Source organism: Berghia stephanieae, chromosome 5 (genome assembly GCF_034508935.2).
Source record: "Berghia stephanieae isolate SIO BIC M18660-M18661 chromosome 5, UCSD_Bste_1.3, whole genome shotgun sequence".
NCBI lineage: Eukaryota > Metazoa > Mollusca > Gastropoda > Nudibranchia > Aeolidiidae > Berghia > Berghia stephanieae.
In genome coordinates, this window is record NC_088364.1 from 32,080,252 (window position 1) to 32,100,251 (window position 20,000).

At 36.7% G+C, this 20,000-nt stretch overlaps 2 protein-coding genes across 4 annotated transcripts in view; one reads left to right on the top strand and one right to left on the bottom strand.

Annotated features, from left to right (window-relative positions):
• The first annotated feature begins 1,303 nt into the window (after positions 1-1,303).
• On the top strand, positions 1,304-9,996 carry LOC144972769 (phospholipase B-like). 3 transcript variants are annotated; one of them, XM_078914387.1, is made up of 5 exons: positions 1,304-1,388; positions 3,283-3,423; positions 4,090-4,275; positions 4,774-4,877; positions 6,300-9,996. In XM_078914387.1, the coding sequence occupies exons 2-5, from the start codon at positions 3,303-3,305 to the stop codon at positions 6,447-6,449; spliced, it is 561 nt and encodes a 186-aa protein (XP_078770513.1). In that variant the 5' UTR covers positions 1,304-1,388; positions 3,283-3,302; the 3' UTR covers positions 6,450-9,996. The 3 variants fall into 3 exon arrangements, with proteins under 3 accessions (XP_078770513.1, XP_078770512.1, XP_078770511.1); XM_078914386.1 differs by lacking the exon at positions 1,304-1,388 and adding an exon at positions 2,179-2,259; XM_078914385.1 differs by lacking the exon at positions 1,304-1,388 and having other exon boundaries at positions 3,087-3,423.
• Positions 9,997-15,651: 5,655 nt separating this feature from the next.
• The window catches only part of LOC144972770 (glutamate-rich WD repeat-containing protein 1-like), a 4,767-nt gene continuing 418 nt past the window's right edge, over positions 15,652-20,000 (bottom strand). The window contains exon 2 of the mRNA XM_078914388.1: positions 15,652-18,251. Coding sequence (XP_078770514.1) covers positions 17,946-18,251 — 306 coding nt within the window. The 3' untranslated portion in view covers positions 15,652-17,945. The remainder of the gene's footprint in view (positions 18,252-20,000) is intronic.

Genomic DNA, 20,000 nt, shown 5'->3' on the forward strand with positions numbered 1-20,000 from the left:
CTGTGTCTTATATCTCCCTATATCTGCTTTCGAACATGCTTTCTGTCTTTGTCTTGGAGTGAGATTACTTGGTTTTGTCCTCGCCCTGGCTAAGAGGGAGACAGTCAAGTGCATTGAGTTTTGTGAGATGATTTTTTTTTTTTGTTAATCATCTCTCTGTTACGCATAATATTATTTTACATGTAAATATTTGAGTACATTCCTCTTCTTAGTGGGGACCTATGCTTATGTCAGGATGAGACACTGGTTGGGGTTCCTGACCTCCCATAGTGGGCAGGGAGGTCACTTGCTGTGTCTTCTATCCCCCTAATTGCTTTCTGTCTGTCTTTGTCTTGGAATTGGAATGGGGTTACTTGGTTTTGTTCTGGTCTTTGACTGAGAGGAAAACAGTCATAATATAGTTTATTTATTTATTTATTTATTTTGCCTGCAAATCATCTCTCTCGTATGCCCGCTACACACCTACCGGTATAAATGCCATGTATACCGTGAAAGAGTGTCATCCACACCATTCAAGTAAACCGCAAAAGCCCCCCGAATTTACATCCATTGAGCAACTGGATCGTGAAGAAACATCCCCTGATAATATTCTAGATGGACTCAGAAACAAGGTCCAAACATAATAAACATTGCTGAAACATCTCTCGAGAATCCAACACAAGAAGCAGACAGATTCACTATTTACTTTGACACCACAGTTTCTTGGGAAAATAAATTAAATAACCACTGGGCCATAATTGATTTAATTAACTTTATATATATAATATATATATATATATATATATATATATATATATATATATATATATATATATATATATATATATATAAATATATATATATATATATATATATAGATATATATAGATATATATATATATATATATATATATATATATATATATATATATATGTGTGTGTGTGTGTGTGTGTGTGTGTGTGTGTGGGTGTGTGTGTATGTGTAGACAGCTAGATAATATGTGTGTCTATGTGAGTGTGTCATCACGAAAGAGAGGGCAAGCAAAAAAGAGAGATACTGAGAAGGAGAATACAACAGAAAGAGAGAACGTGTGTGTGTGTGTGTGTGTGGGGGGGGGGGGGGGGTGGATAAATAACAGAGATAAATAGATAAATGGATAGATCGATACATACATACATACATACATACATATTTCCTCAGCCGTGATCATGTGACGATGTTATGTAAGTGGAGTCATGTGATAAGGCGCGAGTGACTGAAATAAAACTCAGGGTCGGCGGAAGGTCTAATAATCAAGTTGGCTATCGGTAGCATACATACGTACACACATAGTGATCTCTGAGTGTGTTCCTTTTGGTGGGGACCTGTGCTTGTGTCTGGATCAGACTTTTATTTGATTTCAAACAAAGTACACTGATAGTGTGCTCTGGGAATCTACTTCTGTTACCCATTTGAACAATTCCTCTAACATTTTTCCCCCAGACTATTAATTTTAAATTTACCATTTATTCCATTTTCATTTTCATTAACAGTACGGCAAACCGTAAAACATTTTTTAAAAACCCAACAAAGTTGTAAGGTGTATAATATAGGCTATAACAATTAATTGAATTAGTAAAATACTATGGTTTCCACGAAATATTACCACAGGGACATGACGAAACTGATGACTTGCAGACACTGGCAAGGTGCCCGTGCTTAAGGGAGATTTTTAGATGTTTTTCAATTCACAGTCACATATAGATGATGCACTCAAGGCGAAATGTACCATCACCACTAAACTTTACTCAAATATGTAGAATATCTTGAAATTCGGTATAGCATACGTTCAATAAAATTGACAAATACCGTGGAATGTGCAAACAAGATGATCAATAGATACTACAAGGAATTGAAGAACAATCAGATGAGTATTGCACATTCTACATAAGGGAGCGTTCACATATTACGTCATCAGCTAGGGGGGGGGGGGGGTCTACCAAATGTTGACATGTGTTGACATGGGGGAGGGGGGGGGGGTCAGACCCAAGATGATGTCATCAAAACATAGGCAAATTAGGCCTATTTTATTAAATGCAAGAGCTTCAAAAATGGCATTCCAAATAAATTAGCAAAAAGGTGAAAAATTAATTAAATGATGGAATCATCAAAACCGATTGAACTGCTCAAACTGCTTGCTACCATTCAGTTTTGATTCTGAAAAGTTTTCTTCATCAATCATTTGATTTGGTTGTGTCTAGTTTAGTAAATATATTTTGGAGTTTTCATCTGAAGAATGAGTAATATTATTAGTAATACACATCTCTATGAAAAGTCTGTTGATGCCTATTTAAAGGCACATCCTGATGACAAGCGTCAACTTGCATTGGCAAAGGCCCAAGCATTGCCAAGTATTGCCCATCTCAAGAAACAAGATGGTAAAGGGGTATCACTTCTCAAAAGGCGAACTTGCCCTAAATGTTCATTGTATCACTCCTCGATCACAGCAATGAAAGACCATTCACGAAAATGCGGCATACAAGAAGAACAGCAAATGGGAGAAAGTGATGACGATGAAGATGAAATTGATGATACTATTTATAGTACATTGCCAGAGGTCCAAGGCAGAAACATTTTTGAATCAATTAATTTTATGTTTGGAAATTGAAACAGAAATTCATTCCACTAAAAAACTAATATGCTATAAAATAATTTGCCTCCTATACTATTTTAAATTACACTTTCTGAAATTTTTTTAATAGCACCTGCACCAAGTAGCCTAATTTAAATAATGTTTGTTAGATTTTATCTTTGCAAATTTAAATTTTATGTCCCCATTGTATCGTAAAACATAAATTATCAACAGTTTCTGAAATTAATAAAATGTCTGAATGTGTTTTATCAAACGTTGATAATCAATGTTTATGGTTTGAAAAATGAATAATAAATATTGTGAAATTAAAGTTATCTTTTAGTTTTTATTAAATTAGATGACGTCATCATCTGTTGGGGGAGGGGGGGGGGGTCAGGTCAATGATGACAAGTGATGACTTGGGGGGGGGGGGGGGGTCTAAAAAGGGCAAATTTTTGATGACGTAATTTGTGAACGCTCCCTAATTGAAACAGATATTATTATGGTTAGAGAGGCCGGGGCTGATATAAGCATATGTCGTGTTTCTAAATTTGATATTATGACATTTCAAAGTATTGAAGGTTATTAAAACTAGGAACGAGACAGGTAGTGTTTACAATGACCTTCAAGAACAATTTTAAAAATATTTTTGAAAATAAAAATTCACACGACTTCTTTTGTACTTGGAAAGGTACCTACAACAACGAGTATATGTTGATTGATTTGAAGAAGTTTACACCCAACAAACCTCTACAAGATGGAACTCTTTGGGTAGCTGACCAGATGCCTGGTCTGGTCGTGGCAGAGGATCTCACTGACACACTCAGATCAGGTTAGTATTATTGGTTTTTATTCGTCAATCAACCCCCTCCTCTCACCTGATTAAAAAAAAAATAACAAAGCAAAGCAAAACAAAACAACGACAACAAACAAAAAAAGACAACACAAAACAAACAGACAACGAAAAATAATTTACATTGTCTGTTTGTCCTTTTCTCTTTAGCATCTCTATCTTGTCCTGGACTGAAGTGACTTGGTTTCACCAAGCCTCATGCAGGATAGATTCTCTAAAGGAAATAGTTGGACATTAAGTGGTTGTGCTTTTCTAGGACATTTTTTCCCCGCAGTAAACTATCTCTCTCGGTGACGGTGAATGAGTGTTAGGAATGCTTTGAGTTTCTCCCTTTTGATAAGGACCCTATGCTGTCATCTCATGTGAGACTTTTAGCAGCCCAAGGCTTGCCACAAGGGTAGACTGTAGTTCTGATCCACTTTCCCCCTTTCTTACTTTTCTTAGGGGCTTACCACCCGAAAACTGAAGGCAATGAACTCTAAATCTACCTGTTTACTGTATATTTTTTTTGTATCTTTTCTCTTTTCTTAGGTGACACGAGGATCTAAAAGTGTTGCAAGTGTCTTTTGACCTCTAAAACTAAACTAAACTCTCTCACAAAAAGATTGTCATTGTTCATTTACATTTTCTTTCAAACACTTTCAGGATATTTTCCATCGTACAACGTACCTTATTTTGAGGAAATCTTCAATAAGATTGGCTATGCAGACTTTGTTAAAGCTCATGGATTGGATTATACTTATGATTTAGCACCAAGGGCTAAAATCTTCAGAAGGGATCAGTCTAATGTGAGGACTTTGTTTGATATGAAGAACATCATGAGATATAATGGTAAGACAAACAACTCCCATTATTATTTGTGTTCTTTAAAACTTTGAATCTCATTACATTTTGATCAAAAGTAATAAACAAAAATGAATATAACAGCTGCAAAAAAAAAAAAAAAAAAAAAAGAAGAAGAAAATACAAAACACCGGGGTTACAGTATGTAAGGTTTTTAAAGAATATGTAAGGGGAAATACATGATTTAGATATGACAGTATTATACGATGTCAGTATATGGTGAGTATGTTAAAGTAAAGATTCTGTACTTAATACATACATGGAATACGATAATGTCTTAATCTTGACTTCAGCATATGGTATTTGTTAAAAGTGATACATTATTGTCATTAATTGTACAACCAGTGGTAAAAATTCAGATAAATACACTTTAAAGATATAATTTAAAAATAAGAAAAGACACGTCATATTTAACCGATATGATATATGATATGATTTACTTTAAAATCAATTATCATTTGTTTCTGGGTTTTTTTTTATTTCCAGACTACCTCCATGACAAATACAGTGGAGGAAGTCCTTATGGTGCCATTTGTTCTAGAGGAGATTTAACCAAGGACTTAAACACCGATGGATGCTATGACACGAAGGTATGATCTAACATTTCCGTTGATGTCAACTCCATATTAGGGCAACTTATCGCTCATTTATTTGTCTGGGTTGGGTCTTTGACCTCCCATGGCGGGCAGTAGGCCACTTGCTGTCTTCTATGCTCCTTTATCTTTTTTTCTGAGTTGCTTTCTGTCTTTGTTTTGGAATGGGATTACTTGGTTTTGTCCGGTCCTTTCAAGAATCCTTTGCTGAGAGTGAAACAGTTTAATGTATAGTGTTTGTTTTGGGAGGTGATATTTTTTTCCTTGTAAATCATCTTTCTGTTACTGTTATGCTTTGCTTTATTCATATTTTTTATAATGGTTGTAAACATTTGAGTGTATTCCTCTTGGTGGGATCCTGAGCTTTTATCTGGATGAAACATTTAGGTGATCTCAAACTAAGTGCACTGATACTATCAGTGCACTTACTTTGAGATCACCTAAATGTTTCAGTTCTTGACATTTTTATCTGTTCCCTATTTTAAGTTTTCCCCTTTGCATTAGCTTTTCTCGTTTGCTTTAAATTGTAAATGTATAATTTTTTGACTATGCCATTTCCTTCTTATGACTGGCGCTGAAATGACCTTAATTTGTCACAAGTGTTGTAAAACCATTAGAACTAGCAAACAAATGATTTATTCGTTGGGTGATAATTCACCAAAAAAAAAAAAAAAACAACATATCTCTTGTACAATCATAAAGATTTGGACCTCATTGTGGTCTGATTGGTGTCTGCTGTAAGGTTTCTGTATGAAAAAGATTTGTTTTGACCAGCGTCCTATCTCACAGCAGAGGGAATTGTTACTCTTCATTCAGTGCTAGAGACTCTGATTCCATGACAAAAGTTGAATCTGGCCTTGTAGCTCTGTGGACATCTCAGTATACATTTGTGGTCAGATATCTCTAAGGTGATTCAATTTTCATCCTTGCCAATACTTCTCTTTTGTTCACTTTCTCATACGATTTGCTATTTGTATTTGTAGGCTAATATTTCGAGCCTACTCCATTTACTTTTTTTCAAAATTACCAAAGACGTTTACCAACATTTTTTGTGAGGTATTAGATTTATCAATTACTCTAATTATATGATCCAGTCTTGAATTGAAACACAAACCTCTAATTTTAGATATTTAATTCAATTAACCCAAATCTCTTCTTTTGGTTGATTCCTGGTGTTATTCAACTTCAACATAAGCTCAATGAATCGTTATTTTCCTTTCCAAGAGATCTGCAATGACTTTATTATGCCATGTTGCTGACATGTGCATTTGCTTTTTTCTTCTCTAACTGTTGACCTAAAATTTGTTACTTTCTTTATTTATTTAGTTGCAGTTGCATTGCATGTTATTTCACAGTATGCTAATTCTTTAGTAATCGATTTAATTGTTAACACTGATCTGATGTATTTATTTATTCCAGGTCTCCGATTATGCGATGGCCAAAATGTTTCAAGCTGACATAGTCAATGGACCAACCCTGGGAATGATCTCCCTATCTTCTCATGGAAAGGGCCTTTTGCAAACATCACTCATGTGGGCTTGCCGGAAAGCTACAATTTTGCTTTCCTGAGAACACAGCCTCGTTTTCCGTAGATAGATATTTATTCTGCCATATTAAAAATAATATTGTCTTAAGCTTATTGAATATTGAAAAACTAAACTAGGTTAGAAAAGGTAACAGAAATTAAACAGTAACATCACAGTTTTTTGAAGAAAAAATGCATTTTTGCAGTGACAAGAAAAATAGGTGATGACTTAATATATCAATAAATTTTTGAATGAATGAATGCAATGTACGACTGAATTTTTAAAAAAAAACGATATTAAGAGAACTATTTAATCTAATTATTGTATTCTATAAATATTTTGGAAAGGTAAATTGCTTATCACTGACTAGAGTTGTGTTTTATCGGAAATTCATGCTCATTTTTGTGATAAACAGGCTGTGAAACCTGTTTTTATTCTTCTTTTCTCATATAATCTATTAGCTGCTAAGAATATTATGCGTCATCATTGTGTTATTAAATTATGTAAGCTCGTTTCATTCATTTGAATAATGTCACAAAATTGTGTTTCTCACAGAGTTCATAATGTGATAATAGTGTGGTTCATTGGTTGAATAAAATAATGCTTCATTGAATTTAAAACACCAGAATGCCCAATTTATATATAAACTCAGTGTTTGTTGAATAATATATATAAATGAGCCCCTTTCTTGGTTTTGCTGTTTAGTTTAGAAGACTAAAGCTTTAATATTTGATGTAATTTTTGATCTCAAGGAGTAATCCCCTCCCCCTTTTTATAGTGTATTTTGTAATGACAATCACTATGTCTTTTGAACGACAATCACATCATGTTGAGTCTTTAGTTCAATGTTGGTGCTGTCTATTATGTTTTTTAAAAATAACATATTTACTATACCAAGCATGGTAAGTCCGTAGAAATGCACTACATTAATGTTCATAATTATTTATGCTGTGGTTATATCAGGTAGCCTAAGGAATTCAAAAGACGTTATTAGTAATACTAATACCACCTGGTGCAATAACAAAAGTTATTTCCCCTTTTTTACGTGATCACAGGTAAACACAATATATTTTGAAAATTTGAATTGAATAACCTGCCAACAACCAGCTCAGATGTGAGTTTCTTCTTTGACAACCTAAGATTAATCTGTAGACAAATGGTCTGACATTCCTAAGCATGTTAAAGAATTATTTTGGGGTGCTGAAGGTGGCAACCAACATAAAAGGTTGTTTTACATCTTGCAAAGAAAAATATAGTGCAACCTCTGGATAATGACAACCCCTGGATAGTGACAGTGACAGTCCCGATTTTTTTTTTTTGCTATATGTTATTAGTAACAAAAAACCCCAAATAGCGACATACATTTTAGTAAAACCCTTGTTTAGCGACATCAGGCACTGTTTACGATCAAAACAATGACAATACACATTGGAGAATGAAAGCGTAACTGGCCCTTTGTAAACAGGAGAAATACACATTCTAATGTTTTTGAGACGTGATTTCTCTCAGGCACCGTAATCACGGGTCTCAACACACCCCATTTGCCACCATCTCGAAGACTCAGCTCCTGGGCGATGTCGTTATCCAGGGGTTACACTGTATTGAATGATAGGCCTACATGAATTTTTCATCTTTGAAAGTCTTTTAGGATTTGATCTTTGAGAGCCAGAGATCATCTTGGTTCCTGAAGTGAGTCAGTTAAAATCACCTGCCACTCTGCTAGGCCTAACAGATCAGCCAATTCTGGAAGGACAGAGGGGTCAGAAAATCTTTACTGAACTCTTGACTGATGCCCAAACCTCTGCCCTAGAGTCAATTATCTTTTGCTGATAGGGCCGTTTTTATATTAAGGAGAAAAATCTTTGATCCAGCAGGTTTAGAAAAAAATCATATAAATTCTAATATTGATTCTTTTGATTATCTCATCACCTTTTTACTTGCAGTGGCCTTGTGTCACAAAGTCTTATGAAGTAACTGTCTCGTAATTTATTCATCCAAGCAAGGATCTGAGTTTACTCCTGTTGGATTAGTGAGAGACAATCAATTCCATTCCATCTGGGTGGGGATCCTGACCTCCCATAGCGGGCAGGGAGGTACATACTGTGTCTTCTATCCCCTTATATCTGTTTTCCAACTTTCTTTCTGTCTTTGTCGTGAAATGAGATTACTTGTTTTTTTCCTGACCCTGGTCGGAGTCCTGGCTGCGAGGGAAACAGTCAAATGCATAGTTATTGTTTTGGGAGATGATATTTTTTGTCTTGTAAATCATCTCTCTCTGTTATGTATTTATTATTTTTAATGAATAATGTAAGCATTTGAGTGTATTCCTCTTTGTTGGATTTTGTGCATGTGTCCGGATGAGACTTATAGGTGATCTCAAACTAAGTACATTGGTGGTATGCTCTTGGATTCTACATCTGATCACTATTTGTTCCCAGTTCCCCTTTGTCTTACTTTCTCTTGGCTTCTTTAATTGTAATTATAGACCTTTTTACTATCCCATTTTCTGCCTTTTTACTGGCGCTGATATGACCTTAATGTGTTGCAAGCGCCGTAAAACCCTTAAAAACAAAACAAACAAATTCCATTCCATAATTTACGTTACCTTGTTTTTTAATTTTTAAAATGATCATCCCATTTTAACCATTTGAAATTTTTTATGTAAATGAAGTTTTTGGAATGTTTCTTCATACACTTCAAACTTACACAATGACAAACTTGCAATTTCTTATCTTGTTATGATCAGGGTAAGGAATTTTGAAAGACAAACGGTATCTCTTTAACTTTAAAAAAGAAAAACACTTTGATTTACCTCTATGTAAAAAGAGGTCTTCTATTCTCATATATCTGTTTTCCAACTTGCTTTTTTTCGTTGTCTTGGAATGAGATTACTTAATTTCGCCCTTTCCCTTGTCGGAGAGTCCTTGGCTGAGAGGAAAAGTGTAAAATGTATAACATTTTGGGAGATGATCCTTTTTTCATTTGTAAATAATCTCTCATGTATTGTTACATTTGTTCTTTTGCATATTGTAAGTGTAAGCATTTGTGTTCTTCTCAGTGGGATCCTGTGCTTGAGTCTGAATGAGACTTTAAGGTGATCTCGAACTATGCACAATGATAGCATGCTCTTGGAATCTACATCAGTTCCCTATTTGTACCATTCCTCTTTGTTCTACTTTTCTTGTGTGCTTTTAATTGTAGATCTAAATTTTTTACTACCCCATTTTCTTCCTCTTTAGAAGCGCTGAAATGACCTAAATGTGTCACAATCATCGTAAAACTTTTAAAAACATAAAAACAAACAAACCAATTACGTTTTCGTTTTTGTAAATATTGAATCACATGTTACGTTTACCAAAAAGAATATAATTAACAAATCAAAATACTCAATTTTACTTGCTTCAAAAATTGTCTTTGTTAAATGAATGGTGAAAGTGAAAAAGTTGATGCATCTTATGGGGTATTAAGAAACAATCATTCCATTACGTAATTGAATGAGCAGCTTTTTTCATTATTATAACTTATTGTTATTGTGCCAATGGTTAATACAAAGTAAAGAACTTGGTGGTGCTTTTTTTTTTTTTTTTAAATCATCTTCCACAGAATTTGTTCTCCTTTTTGGGTGATGAGGGAATGCATTAATGCAGAAGTATTTAAACTGACAAGTGCCAATTAGCATTCAATCGTATGTAAATTTCAAGCCCATAAGAATAATTTTCTTATTACAAAGTTCATCCCCCAGTAACAATAGTACATTGACATCAGTATTTTCATCTGGTGGGGTCTTTAACCTCCCACGGTGGGCAGGATGTTACTCTGTGTCTTCTATCCCCTTATATCTGTTTTCCGAATTGTTTTCTGTCTTGGTCTTGGAACGGGATTACTTGGTTTTGACCTGACTGGAAGGGAAACAGTCAAATGTATAGTTATAGTTTTGGGAGATGATATTTCTTTTTGTATTAAATCTATATTGGTTTGTAAATATTTGAGTGATTGAGTGTATTCCTCTAAGTGGGGACCTGTGCTGTTAGAGTCTGGATGAGCCTTTTAGGTGATCTCAAACTTATACACTGACGATGTGCTCTTGATATCTACATCTGTTCCCTATTTGAACACTTCCCCTTTGGTTTACCTTTTCTCTTATGCTTTCAATTTAAATCTAAGTTTCTTGACTATCCCACCTTCTTCATTTTTTTTACTGGTGTTGAAATGACCGAAATGTCGCATGTGCCGTAAAACATTTAAAAACAAAAATCATGTTCATCTCATTCAAGTGAATAGTCCGTATTGCATTGCATACTCAGCTTGATTTTAACAGGATTTGGTTCATATACAGCTTGGTCATAAACTTAGATAATGTATACATAGTATTAGTTTTGGGAGATGATAACTGTTTCAATGTAAATCATCTGTTGTGTACTGTTGCAGTTTTGTTATGAATGTATTTTGTAAAAAATTGAGTGTATTTCGCTTAGCGGTGATCGTGTGCTTGTGCTGGATGGGGCTTTTAAATCTCAAAATAAATACACTGATAGTATGCTCTTTGAATCTACTTCTGTTCCCTATTTGAACCAATTCCATTAGTCTTAATATTTTTCTTGGGTGCTTTTAATTGTAAATCTAGAATTTTCGGACTATCCTATTTTCTTCCTTCTACTTTTTTACAATTTACTGACGCTAAATATGACACAAAGACTGTGACACCCTTCAAAAACAAATATTACTATTAGGAGTGCTTTGAATTTTGTTACTGCTATCATGATACACTCAGAATTGTTATCATACACATCTTGTTTTGTGTACATATGCGTATGAGAGAGAAAAAAAAGAGTGTCAATGCTCATTTGAACACATACTAATGAGGGGAGATGTTATGTTACATGGACATCCAGTCCTCAGTCTTTCTATTTATATTAAGAACAAGATATGAAGTGAATAGAAAAGTGCCAGAAGACAATAGAGAATAAAAATTTTTTCGCGGCGGTGGTGGGGTTTGAACCTGCGACCTTATTGGTACGACAACTCCGCCTGGCAGGTGAGAGCGTGGCTCTACCGTGTGAGCTATCCACGAACACAAAAAATATTCGTTTCAAACTCAAAGTCATTACTAGATCCCTCTCTCACCCACTTCTTGAGACCGCCGATTCGTTCGTACACCACCATCGCGAATAATTTTGACCAGCAGTTAAGCTTAATAGCCAATATTCTCAACACAAACATATAACATAGAAACGATTGAGACATTGAGTATGCTCCGGTGTATGGGGTGAATTTTTAATTCAGAAAAGTGAGTGGAGCAGGCACTTATGTTGGTAACAACAAGATATGAAGTGAATAGAAAAGTGCCAGAAGACAATAGAGAATAAAATTTTTTCGCGGCGGTGGTGGGGTTTGAACCTGCGACCTTATTGGTACGACAACTCCGCCTGGCAGGTGAGAGCGTGGCTCTACCGTGTGAGCTATCCACGAACACAAAAAATATTCGTTTCAAACTCAAAGTCATTACTAGATCCCTCTCTCACCCACTTCTTGAGACCGCCGATTCGTTCGTACACCACCATCGCGAATAATTTTGACCAGCAGTTAAGCTTAATACCCAATATTCTCAACACAAACATATAACATAGAAACGATTGAGACATTGAGTATGCTCCGGTGTATGGGGTGAATTTTTAATTCAGAAAAGTGAGTGGAGCAGGCACTTATGTTGGTAACAACAAGATATGAAGTGAATAGAAAAGTGCCAGAAGACAATAGAGAATAATTTTTTTTTTTTCGCGGCGGTGGTGGGGTTTGAACCTGCGACCTTATTGGTACGACAACTCCGCCTGGCAGGTGAGAGCGTGGCTCTACCGTGTGAGCTATCCACGAACACAAAAAATATTCGTTTCAAACTCAAAGTCATTACTAGATCCCTCTCTCACCCACTTCTTGAGACCGCCGATTCGTTCGTACACCACCATCGCGAATAATTTTGACCAGCAGTTAAGCTTAATAGCCAATATTCTCAACACAAACATATAACATAGAAACGATTGAGACATTGAGTATGCTCCGGTGTATGGGGTGAATTTTTAATTCAGAAAAGTGAGTGGAGCAGGCACTTATGTTGGTAACAACAAGATATGAAGTGAATAGAAAAGTGCCAGAAGACAATAGAGAATAAAATTTTTTTTCGCGGCGGTGGTGGGGTTTGAACCTGCGACCTTATTGGTACGACAACTCCGCCTGGCAGGTGAGAGCGTGGCTCTACCGTGTGAGCTATCCACGAACACAAAAAATATTCGTTTCAAACTCAAAGTCATTACTAGATCCCTCTCTCACCCACTTCTTGAGACCGCCGATTCGTTCGTACACCACCATCGCGAATAATTTTGACCAGCAGTTAAGCTTAATAGCCAATATTCTCAACACAAACATATAACATAGAAACGATTGAGACATTGAGTATGCTCCGGTGTATGGGGTGAATTTTTAATTCAGAAAAGTGAGTGGAGCAGGCACTTATGTTGGTAACAACAAGATATTGTCTTCTGGCACTTTTCTATTCACTTCATATCTTGTTGTTACCAACATAAGTGCCTGCTCCACTCACTTTTCTGAATTAAAAATTCACCCCATACACCGGAGCATACTCAATGTCTCAATCGTTTCTATGTTATATGTTTGTGTTGAGAATATTGGCTATTAAGCTTAACCGCTGGTCAAAATTATTCGCGATGGTGGTGTACGAACGAATCGGCGGTCTCAAGAAGTGGGTGAGAGAGGGATCTAGTAATGACTTTGAGTTTGAAACGAATATTTTTTGTGTTCGTGGATAGCTCACACGGTAGAGCCACGCTCTCACCTGCCAGGCGGAGTTGTCGTACCAATAAGGTCGCAGGTTCAAACCCCACCACCGCCGCGAAAAAAATTTTATTCTCTATTGTCTTCTGGCACTTTTCTATTCACTTCATATCTTGTTGTTACCAACATAAGTGCCTGCTCCACTCACTTTTCTGAATTAAAAATTCACCCCATACACCGGAGCATACTCAATGTCTCAATCGTTTCTATGTTATATGTTTGTGTTGAGAATATTGGCTATTAAGCTTAACTGCTGGTCAAAATTATTCGCGATGGTGGTGTACGAACGAATCGGCGGTCTCAAGAAGTGGGTGAGAGAGGGATCTAGTAATGACTTTGAGTTTGAAACGAATATTTTTTGTGTTCGTGGATAGCTCACACGGTAGAGCCACGCTCTCACCTGCCAGGCGGAGTTGTCGTACCAATAAGGTCGCAGGTTCAAACCCCACCACCGCCGCGAAAAAAATTTTATTCTCTATTGTCTTCTGGCACTTTTCTATTCACTTCATATCTTGTGTTACCAACATAAGTGCCTGCTCCACTCACTTTTCTGAATTAAAAATTCACCCCATACACCGGAGCATACTCAATGTCTCAATCGTTTCTATGTTATATGTTTTGTGTTGAGAATATTGGCTATTAAGCTTAACTGCTGGTCAAAATTATTCGCGATGGTGGTGTACGAACGAATCGGCGGTCTCAAGAAGTGGGTGAGAGAGGGATCTAGTAATGACTTTGAGTTTGAAACGAATATTTTTTGTGTTCGTGGATAGCTCACACGGTAGAGCCACGCTCTCACCTGCCAGGCGGAGTTGTCGTACCAATAAGGTCGCAGGTTCAAACCCCACCACCGCCGCGAAAAAAATTTTATTCTCTATTGTCTTCTGGCACTTTTCTATTCACTTCATATCTTGTTGTTACCAACATAAGTGCCTGCTCCACTCACTTTTCTGAATTAAAAATTCACCCCATACACCGGAGCATACTCAATGTCTCAATCGTTTCTATGTTATATGTTTGTGTTGAGAATATTGGTTATTAAGCTTAACTGCTGGTCAAAATTATTCGCGATGGTGGTGTACGAACGAATCGGCGGTCTCAAGAAGTGGGTGAGAGAGGGATCTAGTAATGACTTTGAGTTTGAAACGAATATTTTTTGTGTTCGTGGATAGCTCACACGGTAGAGCCACGCTCTCACCTGCCAGGCGGAGTTGTCGTACCAATAAGGTCGCAGGTTCAAACCCCACCACCGCCGCGAAAAAAATTTTATTCTCTATTGTCTTCTGGCACTTTTCTATTCACTTCATATCTTGTTGTTACCAACATAAGTGCCTGCTCCACTCACTTTTCTGAATTAAAAATTCACCCCATACACCGAGCATACTCAATGTCTCAATCGTTTCTATGTTATATGTTTGTGTTGAGAATATTGGCTATTAAGCTTAACTGCTGGTCAAAATTATTCGCGATGGTGGTGTACGAACGAATCGGCGGTCTCAAGAAGTGGGTGAGAGAGGGATCTAGTAATGACTTTGAGTTTGAAACGAATATTTTTTGTGTTCGTGGATAGCTCACACGGTAGAGCCACGCTCTCACCTGCCAGGCGGAGTTGTACCAATAAGGTCGCAGGTTCAAACCCCACCACCGCCGCGAAAAAAATTTTATTCTCTATTGTCTTCTGGCACTTTTCTATTCACTTCATATCTTGTTGTTACCAACATAAGTGCCTGCTCCACTCACTTTTCTGAATTAAAAATTCACCCCATACACCGGAGCATACTCAATGTCTCAATCGTTTCTATGTTATATGTTTGTGTTGAGAATATTGGCTATTAAGCTTAACTGCTGGTCAAAATTATTCGCGATGGTGGTGTACGAACGAATCGGCGGTCTCAAGAAGTGGGTGAGAGAGGGATCTAGTAATGACTTTGAGTTTGAAACGAATATTTTTTGTGTTCGTGGATAGCTCACACGGTAGAGCCACGCTCTCACCTGCCAGGCGGAGTTGTCGTACCAATAAGGTCGCAGGTTCAAACCCCACCACCGCCGCGAAAAAAATTTTATTCTCTATTGTCTTCTGGCACTTTTCTATTCACTTCATATCTTGTTGTTACCAACATAAGTGCCTGCTCCACTCACTTTTCTCTATTTATATTATGTATAACATGCCGGTGATGGGGTGTGTACAATTTGTCAATTTTTACTCTTTACAGGTGTCTATAAATATGCATATTTATCTCTTACTTATACTTTAAAAGTGCAACTTGGATTATTATCAAATATAAAATAAACTATATTTGCTGTTAATACAGGAGTCGCATTTGTTTTCTTTACTTTTTATATATATGAAATACAGGAGGGGAGAAATAAATTGTTGTGAAATAGTCAACAAATGGAAATTGTGTGAGATATTTTTATTGGGCCTGGAAATCATTTCTTTAATACGTTTTAATTATAGATTTTAATTGGTCTATTATTATTACAAAGTAAAAACTGGCTAAGCAAAAAAAAACTAACATTTAAAATTAAAAAAAAAAACAGAAAAGAGAAATAGAAAGAAAGAGAGAGATTAAAAAGGCAATAGGCACCTACAACAGAGACAAGAAAAATCTAGACCAATGTTTAACAACTAATCAAAGAACGGATCTATTAAAGAAAGCTGACTGCACTAGCATTGAAAGCCAAATAAAAAGAAGATGGCGTTGTTTTGTTTTTGTTTTTAAGGGTTTTACGGCGCTTGCAACACATTTAAGTTATATCAGCGCCAGTAAAAAGGAAGAAAATGGGACAGTAAAAAGTTCTAGAATTACAATTAAAGCACCCAAGAAAAAGTAAGACATAGGGGAACTGGGAACAAATAGGGATCAGATGTAGATTCCAAGAGCATACCACCAATGCACCTAGTTTGAGATCAGCTATAAGTCTCATCCAGACACAAGCACAAAATCCAACAAAGAGAAATACACTCAAATGCCTACATTATACATTAAAGTAACAATAATACATTACAGAGAGATGATTTACAAGGGAAAAAATATCATCTCCCATAACAATAACTATGCATTTGACTGTTTCCCTCCCATCTAGGACTCCGGCCAGGGCCAGGACAAAACCAAGTAATCCCATGCCAAGACAAAGACAGAAAGCAAGTTGGAAAACAGATATAAGGGGATAGAAGACACAGTATGTACTATGGGAGGTCAGGATCCCCACCCAGGAAGATGGCGTTGGCTGGGTCATGTGGCCAGAATGGAAAAAGGTTCACTTCCCAAGACAGCCTTGTACTGGACAGCAGATGGGAAGAGAAAGCGGGGAAGACCTAAAGAAACCTGGTGAAGGACCATGGAGAAAGAATTAAAGGAAGCAGGCCTGTCCTGGAATACAACCAATCGCAAAAAATGGAGATGTCTGGTGGATGCCCTTGTGCCTCAAGGCCCGAAGAGGATTAAGTAAAAGTAAGTAATCAAAGAACACCACTGGCCACCACTTTGTCAATTGTGACATCTGGCGCCATTCTGTCTGGCCCGTCGTTGTAAAAACGGGACCATCACAAAATTTCACGAGACCGAGCACAGGTGTCAAAATATGACATAAGACATAATGGTGATTTTGTGGTCTTCAGGAAAATGTTTGACATGACAAATTCATTGGAAGATTTTTGAGAAATTCCCAAAATTCCGGAATTCCGCAGAAGATTATCATCACTGAAATATAGATAGTATGCAGATGACGTCACTCAGGCCTTTGTTATTGTTTTTGCCATCCGCGTTTGTGAGTTGTTCTCACTAAACTGTATTAACCAGACTATAAAAGTTCATGGTTACACATAGTTTGTGTGTTGGTCCGTCATACTTCCGGATGGCAATGTTGTGAACTCCTTGGCCAAGTGCATTCTATCTATAGTACTCAAAGTCAAAGCACTTTGCAGGGAACCCAGGCCAACAGTAAATCAAGTAGGTTAGGTACTCATTTACACATGAGTGCGGTGATGGATTGTGAGTAAAGCACTGTTTCTCTCCAAGGATTCAACTTTGCACTGTCAAGAAGAAGACTTGAACCAGGGACCTACCAATCCAAAGACAAGTGCCATTCTATAAGATCACAATTTAAAAATTGTAATAACAGGCTAGCATCCGTAATAGAGGGTTATCAATCTATTTTATCCTTTACCAAAGCAGTAACTTTTCAAAATTACGGCTATTAAGCATTGACAGTTCTTTGAAAAAGTAAATTTTGTCCTAGGTGGCTGGAGTAACAATAAAAGTAATATAGTAGAATCTGCATGAAGTGAACAATCTTAAAATCAACACCTCTTGTTGGGCCCAAATTTCCCGAGTGTGTTCAATTGATAAAGGCTGAAGTCAACCTAACTTAAAGTCAAACAATCGTTCTGGTTGGTTTCATCAAGACTCCATTGTATATAAAGAATCTATACATGAACAAACTAGTAATAACAAAGCAATGAAAGCACATATCAAACTGTCATGCTGCTATACACTTTTAAAAGTTTGCAAAATTATGTATAATACACTGCCAGATAAAGCAAGCCGACAGAAAAAATACAAGAAAAAAAAAAAAAATTAAAAACAAAACATCCTTTCTCAGCTGGGGTGCAAACCTCAGACCTTTTGCTTGCACCGTCCTTGTTTGGAATTGGAGCGTGCATCAACCTCTCGTTATTAAAATATTATTTCTATACACTAATAGTCCGAAACACATTAAAACCACTCTGGGCAGTAGATATAACCATCCCAGTGTGCTGTGGATGCCAGTGCACCTCTTTCACATCTTTCTGACCTAGATGCATGAACAAGAGTTGAGGGGGGACATCCGGTTCATCTGTTTCCTCGGGGCTGTCATCCTTTTCTACTGCAACGTCCCAAATGCTGATTTGGTTATCTGCTCCTGATGCTGTAAACACAGAGCTGTCATGAGGATTCCACTCTACGGATGTGATGGGTGCTTTGTGATGTTTGAACATTGCAACTGGCTGTCCAGTCTGGATTGAAATAAAAAAAAATTAATATGACAATAAGCAGTGCAACTTTACCTTTTTAAAATATGTAGTGAAGAGATTTAGAAGAGGTCCCAAATCTATATTCGCTGTTTGCCGCATAAAGTATGGTAGGTCCATGGTTCAAACCCTGCGCAGACCAGGCTCTTTACTCATATTTTCTCACCTTATTCAGGTGTAAAATGAGTACCTGGACATCTGCACTGTTGTCTTTGACCAAAAAAAAAATTGCGATAATTCTTTCCAGATTCCATGCCTCGTCCTGCATTTGAAGTGTTTATGTTGGCATGGAGACAACAGAGTGACTTTTACAGTTAAAATCCAATGTCTTTAGTTCATCATCCGAATATGCAAACCTCATAACCCCCCCCCCCCCCCCCCCCCTTTCTTTCTTTCTTTCTCCCACACACTTGACCCTACTTATACTCTTCCTCAACCACATTTCAATTTCAAATTCATTTATCCATACATCCATTCATACACCCATCCACCAATTTAATTCCATCTATCTCCATTCATCAAACCATCCACTCACTCGTGCATTTATCCATCCATTCAGTCAGTCATACAGCAGTGATGAAAATAGCAATAAGACAAAAAAGAGGAAACAATTCTCTATCTATCGATAAAACACAAGCAAAATGTAAAAATAACTGGAACTATCATAGTTTAGTATTATGTAATACATGACTACAACTACTAGTGTAAATCCGTTCTTATCAATAGACATAAATTTACTTTTTGTAAACATTTAATGAATTGTTCTCTCCACATAACATTTTAAAGGCCTACAATATCATTCAAATCACACGCTCCATCAAGAGATTATGATAAACTTTTGATCAAAACAAAAGGCCAGAAAGTGTTGTTTTGCTTTTGCTTTTTACTTTATAAAGCAGGCTGCAATATCTTTGTTAGCAAAATCTAGTGGTAGTGCAGCTTAAAAATGCAAATTGTTAGCAAAATCTATTGGTAGTGCAGCTTAAAAATACAACTCGAGAATCTCCCAAAAATTTCTAAAGGTTTAAAAAAGAAAAAAAGAGTAAATTAAGCCAATCACCATTGTTTTATTGTAATATATTATTTTCATATAACCAGATGACTTAACGGATGGTTGTGAAAGAAATAGGGATAAGAGAGAGAGAGAGAGACAGAGATAGAGATAGAGAGAGAGAGAGAGAGAGAGAGAGAGAGAGAGAGAGAGAGAGATTAAAAAGTCAATAGGCACCTACAACAGAAAAAAATAATCTAAAACCATTTGTCTCTCCCCTTCCCTTTCAACCATCAACTAATCGAGGAACATTGCTGGTGTTCTGTGCCAACTGTAACATTTGGCATCAGTCTGTCTGACCTGAAGTCATAAAAATGGACTGTCACCAAAGTAAATAAAACTGAGCACAGGTGCCAACATAAGACATCATCCTCATTCATCATTGCCTTTTTCACCCTGGGTCAGGGTATAGGCCACAGACAAACAGTTTCCATCCTTCTCTATCCCGAGCTAACTTTTTTCTTCGAGTTCCTGATCTTTTACTTCCTTTCGGCTTTGTCTGTTGTACTTCATAAATTCTGTACTTCCAGAAACTCTTCTGTCGCCCAAGCTAAAAAAAGGATTTGGTTTTGTCTGCATTTCTGTAACGGTTTGAGTTTAACGGAAAGGGTTGTTAACCCTTTGCCAACCCCCAACCTGGAGGACCAGGTGACTCAAAGATGGGGGAATCACACACCATTAGA